General features: G+C 42.9%; 1 protein-coding gene across 1 annotated transcript in view; it reads left to right on the top strand.

The window, feature by feature from the left end:
* Window positions 1-7,899, top strand: part of LOC109479329 (chloride channel protein D-like) — a 22,896-nt gene extending 14,997 nt beyond the window's left edge. Inside the window, exons 17-21 of the mRNA XM_019781281.1 lie at window positions 4,017-4,196; window positions 4,679-4,778; window positions 5,133-5,228; window positions 5,907-6,046; window positions 7,225-7,899. Of these exons, the coding sequence (XP_019636840.1) occupies window positions 4,017-4,196; window positions 4,679-4,778; window positions 5,133-5,228; window positions 5,907-6,046; window positions 7,225-7,351 (643 nt within the window). The 3' untranslated portion in view covers window positions 7,352-7,899. The remainder of the gene's footprint in view (window positions 1-4,016; window positions 4,197-4,678; window positions 4,779-5,132; window positions 5,229-5,906; window positions 6,047-7,224) is intronic.
* Window positions 7,900-8,150: the final 251 nt, after the last annotated feature.

The following is an 8,150-nucleotide window of genomic DNA, read 5'->3' as shown; positions in this document are numbered from 1 at the left end:
CTTTGAGATTGTCAAGTTGTCTTACTTTACCTTAAACCTCACATCCTCCCATAACTTAAGTGCTGTATCGGTCAACAAAACTGTGCACCTCCAGAGTTTTCTATCTTGTGCTACTACTGTCATTTGTTTCACTGTTTGAAATGCATGTCGTCACTGCTTAGGAAGTACATAACTCACCATCATGTCCAACCTACACCTCCCTCCCACACACAAGACACTATGGTGGCAAAACTTTGCTCTTACTGAGTTTTCTATGACATGTCTGTCTTGTGCTGCTACTTCCATTTTCTTCACAGTTTGAAGTGTACGTCATTATTTCTTAGTAACTACATAACTCACTATCATGTTCAATCTACATTTGTACACCCACACACACAAACACTCTGACACCTGACAGTGCTCCCTTGTTGTCCTGTAGTTTGCCAATATTGAGAAAACTAGCCTGAAGCAGTCAGACTGTCAGAGAACATTACATTCATCCACCCCGACATCTGCTAGGAGATTGTCAAGCCATCTTACATTAGACCTTAGCTTCTAACTAGTGTTGTATTAGTCAGCAAAGCAGTGGTCCTCCAGAATTTTCTGTCATGTACTACTACTGTCATTTCTTTCATTGTTTGAAGTTCTACTCGGTAACCCGTAACCCAGGTGAGTGGTCATACCATTCAGGTGGTAGCACCATTCACCTTGAAGTGGCCTAACGGCCATGTTACGTGGCGACCACTAAGTAAGAAAAAAATGCATTGTCATCACTGCTTAGAAAATACATAACTCACCATCATGTCCAATCTACATTTGCACACCCCCTCACACACACACACACATACACACTCCTGACACCTGATAGTATTCTCCTTGTTGTCCTGTAGTTTGCCAATATTGAGAAAACTAGCCTGAAGCAGTCAGACTGTCAGAAAACATTACCATTATCCACCACAACATCTGCTTGAAAATTGTCAAGTCATCTTACATTAGACCTTAGCTTCTCCCTAGGCCTTAACAGTTAACTAGTGTTGTATTGGTCAGCAAAGCAGTGGTCCTTCTGAGTTTTCTGTCATGTATTACTGCTGTCATTACCTCCGGGTAGGGATGTATATCCCGAGCGCGGAGGTTTTGTGAGGGAAGACGAAAATTGCGTTCGCAGCCGTTTCTCGCGTTTGGGTGGACGGATATGTCTGGGACTTGGTATACGTTTTGCTGTTGGGCTGTAGATGGTGCACGTTGTTTTGGTTTTTTAGTATGTGTGTTTTAGTGCGTGAAAATGATGCGTTTAGACCGCCGATGGACACCCCTTTCAGTGTGAAAGTGGGCCTCAGCTTTTGACCTTTGCATGTATAATCACCATTGAGGTCGCGACCACTGATCTGACCTTTCACACAGAGGGGTGTAAGCATTGTCGATAAATTCTTTCTTTGAAACTGTTCAGATGTGAACCACATGTGCCGTCAATCAACGTCTCATTATCGTGCCTGGTGGGATCGCGCGGGTCGCAGCCAGCCAACTTCCGGGTGGGCCAATGGGTCAGGGGTCAACGCCCTCTTGCGCAATTTCGGATGTTTTCGGCTTACAAATACCGTGGTATACTGTCTCAGACGTTCTCGACATGCATTTCGCGTTGGGGTAGACGGTGTATCTTCTGTTAATGGGCTGTAGATGGTGCAGGTTTTTTTTGTTTTATTGTATATGTGTTTTGGGGCGTAAGATTATTTGTATTTCCTTTTCGTGTCTCGGACACCCGTTACTGTGTTTGTTTACATTATCGCTGGTCGCTGAGGGTCGGGCAGCCAGATTCGCCACGGGATGCCTCCTGTCCTTTCTATTTTTGGGCTCCAGTCGGCTAGGGGGGATTAGTGATTTCACACATCATTTAGCCAATTACAAACATTTCGAAACTTTTCGAAAAAAATGGTATTCGCGCGAATTCACTAGTTAATTCAAAGAACAGTCCCAACATGCACCCAACATTCTGCAACATACATTACAATACCCGGAGGTACAAAATCTACGATTTTCCTTGTTTCCTTCATTGTTTGACGTGCACATCCTCACTGCTTAGTTACTACATAACTCACCATCATGTTCAATCCAAATTTGTACACCCCCTCACACACACATACATACACACTCCTGATACCTGACAATGCTCCCCTTGTTGTCCTGTAGTTTGCCAATATTGAGAAAACTAGCCTGAAGCAGTCAGACTGTCAGAGAACATTACAATCATCCAGCACAACATCTGCTTGAGTTTATTGAGTTAAAACTCTCCTTAAGCTGCCCACCCAAGGTTGACAGCTATTCTTCCAGGAGAGAGTATACACATAAACGTAACAATACATCAACATACACAATATATACATATATACAATCTTCCATTTACTACTATGATCTGTATAATTTGTCCAGTAAGTTTGTTTCAGTCTGTCTTTGGTAAGAGTTCTGAATGTGGTAGGTACAGATGTTCTGATATGATCTGGAAGTGTCTTGTACAATTTTGAGAACCTGTAAAGGAAAGACTTAGAAGCTGCTGACGTTGTTGGCTTTGGCAGTTTAAAACTATTCCTTGCTGCAGATATTTGATGCTTGGAGATTTCTGACATGCCCTAAGTTATTGTTCAGCCTGAGGTGGTATGTTTTAGGAGATAACCTCCTTCCCACAGTACTATGGCAGTTGGTATAAGGCCTAGGAAAAAATGTTGTGTTTCCTGTTTCAGTCTTGAAAAAAATTAGGGTCGGTAGGTAGGGATTATCTTCTTTTTAGACTCTGACAATATCAATGACAAACTTACACAACACAGTTTAACTATTTTTTTTAGCATGAGGACACTTATATTTTCAATGTCAGGGTTGTTTTTTTTTCTTTGTTTTTTTTTCATTAGACTTTCTCTAGTGATCCCACTCACTACATACAGTTTAACATTAATAAAACTTGCATGAGGACAATTGTATTTTCAATGTTGGAAAACCGATTGCACAACATTTCATCCCTCAGGTGTCGGATCATGGAGCTAGAAAAAGTCAATCAGCTTGAAAAATTTATGTCCCTTGCAGGGGTCCACCCAAAAAAAATCTAGGGTCGGCAGGTTTTTTTTATGGGGTCGGTTGGGAAACAGGAACACACAACTTTTTTTCCCTAGGCCTGAGAACAGGTGGGGTGCTGAGAAACAACACAAGTGTGTGTGGATCATGAGATGTGTGGGAAAGAACTCAGACTCGTTCCCCTGTGTGTGGTGACCAAATCCTTCCAGCTCACAGGCTGGTCTTTAGTACAAGCCTTTGGCTAAGCTGGGCAGCTAAGAAGGTTTTAAACTATGACAGGGAACAACAGAGGCTAAACCAGATAGTGAGTGAGGGAGTGACAGCTTTCTTTAGAAATGTCCTTAGTTCTCTCTGTGGTGTTACTTCCATAGTGCACCACGAGATGTTATGCTTGTTTGTTCGTTTGTTTGTTTGTTTAAGCCTTTGTTTATTCATGAAACTGCTTGGTGCTTTTCACTGAGGTTATGAGGGAAAAGGTCAGGGTAAGAAGAAATACAACAATAAAACAGGCCATGATTGAAGTCCTCTTGTATATACAAATTCATAAACATACAGTCGCAACATTGACATGTATCCTTATTTCATAGAGTTTGCCTTTAGTGGTATAGCCTGGCTGCCAGACCTATTTAAGCTCCCGTCTATGTCTTCTCCGCAAATATAGAGGATATAGACTTGAGAGCTAAAATAGTAACCAGGCTATTAGTGGTAGTTTACAGTTATTTTTTTCCTCGATGGGTTGCACATACAGTACGTACCCTCTATTTAGTGCCCTGTATATGTACGATTTGCCAGTATTTCTCTTGCAATGCATCACAACGCAGTGAAACGCAACAGATGCGGAAGTAACTACGCCAACGCAGGGCAAAAAAAGTCAAGGGTCTGTGACCTGGTTAAGACTTCAAATTTTAGTTGAAATACATGTATTGTGTAAAAGATGTCAGCAGGACAAGGGTTAAACGACTGTTGTTGCCCTCTTGCAGAGTGAACCTGGAGCTGCACATGGCGCGAGACGTTATGGCGGCCCCGCCCTGCGTCATCTCCACACGGGAGTCCGTCGCTAACCTCGCACACCTGCTGCTGGACACCCCCCACGGGGGCTTCCCGGTGGTACATTCCAGCAGGGAGGGGCAGGACAAGACCTTCTACGGCATGATAACCAGGTGAGGCCACTTATCTGTGTGCGCATTGATGTGTGTGCGTGTGTGTTTGTGTGTGCGTGTTTGTGTGTGTGTGTTTGTGTGTGTGTGTTGTGTGTGTGTGTGTGTGTGTTTGTGTGTGTGTGTGTCCCTGTGCGTGTGTGTGTGTTTGTGTGTGTGTGTGTGTGTGTGTGTGTGTCTGTCTGTCTGTGTGTGTGTTCCTGCACTCCCCATTGCCATACAACTCCAATGCTGCATTTTTGTCTATAGGATTGGAAGGGCGGTAAAACACTATGGGTAAGGGGGGTGAAGTCTGCCATCTCTCATTCAGGTTTTGGAAACATCTGAACCTGCATCTTTGGATTTAGGATATTCCACTACAAGTATCCATCAAGATAAGAAGACAGAGCCATAATACCACTTTGGTGTTACATGTATGTGACATGTTCTGTTGTTGTCTATTGTTGTCTGTGATGTGCTGAATGATGTTCTTGTCCACGTTTCAGAATAGAGCTGAGTGTGATCCTGTTCCATCCTGAACTGTTCGAGACGAGAGAAAACCCGTCTGAAGAAGACCCAGAAGTCACACTGCTGGACTACCAACAGGTCGGGATTTTTAGTTTTTTATTTATCAGCATTGCTACAAACCAAGGATGCTCATCTACAACTGGCACATAGCAAGTTGGTCTTGTGGTTAGGGTTGTTATTGTAAGTTTCTGGGTTCCAATCCCGAGCAACAATTTAAGACTGAGAATGTGTTTTTAGAGCTCTGCTTGTCTTAAACATGACATCTTACTTGGATGGAAGTAATGAGAAACACAAGAAAGACATTCAGGTTATGAGATACACAAGAAAACAGTTACTCATGATCAAGCAACTGGATATACACACTTTTCAATTAGTTTCCACTACTTTTTGTCAGTGACTAACCAAATCTTACTGTTTATTGTTCTTCCACAGACAACTATCCACAAGTTGTACAACACGGACGAGATTGAGGAGCTTCTGACCAAATTTTGTGACGATCCTGATTATGAACAACAGTTTGTCAACTTGGTATGTTGATTCAGGGACTGTCCATGTAGTTTCTACATTTTCTATTATCTGCATTACACAAGCATCTCCATGAAAGATATAAAACTATAACAGCATCTCAGGCAAAAAATGAACTACCCTAGATATCTTAAGTAAAAAGAATGTATTTATGGATGGACCAAGAAGAACAAGAAGGTCCCTTTCCACTCCATGTGAAGCATAGGGTTGGCGCCCATCTCTAGTTCAATAGCCCTTGGGCCACACAGTTGTGCAAGTACTACAGCAGGGGGCTAGTCCGCTGGTAGTGTTGTGTGTTTGACCTTCCCATACTATTTCTAATAGATGCCAAGTGCTTAGCAGATAGAGAAAGCAGTATGTGCCGTTTTTTAAGTCTTTGGTATGACCCACCTGGGGTTTGAACTCATGACCTCCCGGTTATTGCATCGGACCAAAGTTATGGAAAATCTTGACCAGATATTTTTGACATAATATTTATACATAAACACACAACGAAAGTTCAGCTATGCTGGGGAGCTTTCGAGACGTACTCTGTCTCTTCTTCAACCCAATTCAGATCTCGTCTTGGAGTTCTCTTGCCACGTGACTTGATGGGATAATCACGTGACAAGAGACAGTCATATACAGGTTTTAGGTAGTGACGCCTCCTGACCAGATATTCTCCTTGTGTATTTGCTGCAGCAACCGTACGTGAACCAGTCTGCGCTGTCAGTGCGGGACAACTTCTCACTCCACAGAACCTACATCATCTTCCGCACACTGGGCCTCAGACATCTCACCGTCGTGGACGATACCAACAAGGTCGTGGGCATCATCACCAGGTGGGACTGTCTGTTTGTTTGTTTGTTTGCTTGTTTGTTTGTGTGTGTGCATCACATTTAGACTCTTAGGAATCTATAATGCCATTGAGGTAGAGGTATAATGGTTTATCTGTTATTTTTTTCTTTGGTCAGTTGGTTACTTTACATGTATTAAGGTATTCGGGCTTGTAGAGCTGTTTAGTCCTCTTATCCACATCTTTTTCTTGCTGCTCATCATACTGTGTTTTGCTGGGAATCTCTGTTACCTTTTATGAAAGTGATAACAAACCTTGTAAGCATAAAAGTGTCCCTCAGTTTTCCCCATCCCACAGGGAATGACCCTATTGCCCTTTGACCCTTGCCACAGGAAGGACTTGATGGGGTTCCAGCTGGAGGAGAGCCTGGGTCGGGTGCGACAGGAAGTGACCTTTGCCACCAACCTCCCCATGGAGCAGGCGGAGAGCTGGATGTGACGCGACGCTCGCCTCGTAACTTAACCCTCGCTTGCCTCTCTCCTTCTCTCTCTCTTTCAGGTGTGGCGGGGCTTTGGGTCTGTAAAACTTCGCTTAGAGACCTGCGCCTGGTAAACTCTGGTTAGAGACCTGCGCCTGGTTAACTCTGGTTAGAGACCTGCGCCTGGTTAACTCTGGTTAGAGACCTGCGCCTGGTAAACTCTGGTTTGGCTGTTTGCTGGAGTGGAGTGGGGAAGACTTTTGCTGTGTGTTATGCAGATGCTGTGGACCTTTCCTTTGCCAGAAAAGTAGAAAGTCGCTGTGCTCATGTGTTACCTCCACTAACAGTGTTTATAATTTTCTACTATATCACTTTGTGCATACATGTGCTCCTTTGCACTTGTGACATCGCACTAGCAGAATGATAGCCTGGATGCCAGACCCACAGCACGTTAGGCCCAAAGTTATCCAGCGTGCACACTGAGATACTTTGGGCCTAGTGTGCTGTGGGTCTGGCATCCAGGCTAGCAGAATGACAACACTTTTAATGTAAAAACTTAAATGTTCAGTTTTTACAACAGTGTATGAGTTTTTCCTGCTGTGCCACAAACTTGAAACTTCAACACTGTAGAAAAACAACCTAGCTCCCAAAACATAAAGAATCATGATAACCCCCTCTGACCTTGACCCCTGACCTTGAATCATGACAACCCCTCTGACCTTGACCCCCTGACCTCTGACCCACAGGAAGGACCTGATGGGGTTCCACCTGGAGGAGTCGCTGGCGGCCATCTTGCAGCAGCAGCTAGAGCAGAACAACATCCGGGTCGAGATGGCCGAGGTCACCGACATGAACAACAGCACAACGGCATGACGTCACCATGGTAACAATAAACAGTAAACGATAGTGTTGCCATGGCAACATAGCAGTAAATAAGATACTAGTAACCTGTAGGATACAAGTTGCAAGGTTGTTGTTCTACTGGATTTAGTTATCAACAGCACAACGGCATGAGGTTGCCACGGTGACGAGACAGTAAACAATAGTGTTGCCATGGCAGCGTACCAGTAAACAAGGTAACCAGTAGGATGCAAGGGGCAAGGTTGTTTGTTGTGTTGCTGGATGTAAGAATCAGGGACCAGACATTTTATACACGGATGCAATGTTTGTATTTATATATGTTGACGTTCGTGAGCCATTCGTAGTACTTATTTGATCAGTAAATGTACAAAACACAGAGATCACTAAGATTATATAATGAGATTTAAGTTTATTACTGTTACATGTATGTGCAAAAAATAAGCAAGTTGATTATATCTGATATTCAAAGACTTTTTTATGCAGGTGAGGGTTTTAGGCTTGCCAAACGTGTTCCAGGTGACAAATCTTTATAAATTACCTGTGATAAGATAATTTTAGTTACCAAAGTGACCCACAATTAAGCAAATTCTATTTAGTATTCCAAAGAATAGGAAAAAAATTGTCCAAAAAATTGTCTGCTATAAACAATAATGATGCCACAAAGTAAACATTTTAAGCATTTGTACATCTGAGTAACTTCTGTGCTTAACATTTACTGTTATAGAATATTTTTACATGCGTAAAAGAAGTGCAACTGTTATTTGCAACTGTAACTGCAGTTCAATCAACTTTTAACAGGAGGCGCTTTTGA

The sequence above is a fragment of the Branchiostoma belcheri genome, unplaced genomic scaffold (genome assembly GCF_001625305.1).
Source record: "Branchiostoma belcheri isolate BF01 breed outbred unplaced genomic scaffold, Haploidv18h27 scaffold48, whole genome shotgun sequence".
NCBI classification, from domain to species: Eukaryota; Metazoa; Chordata; class Leptocardii; order Amphioxiformes; family Branchiostomatidae; genus Branchiostoma; species Branchiostoma belcheri.
This window is presented reverse-complemented; position numbering and strand designations above follow the sequence as displayed.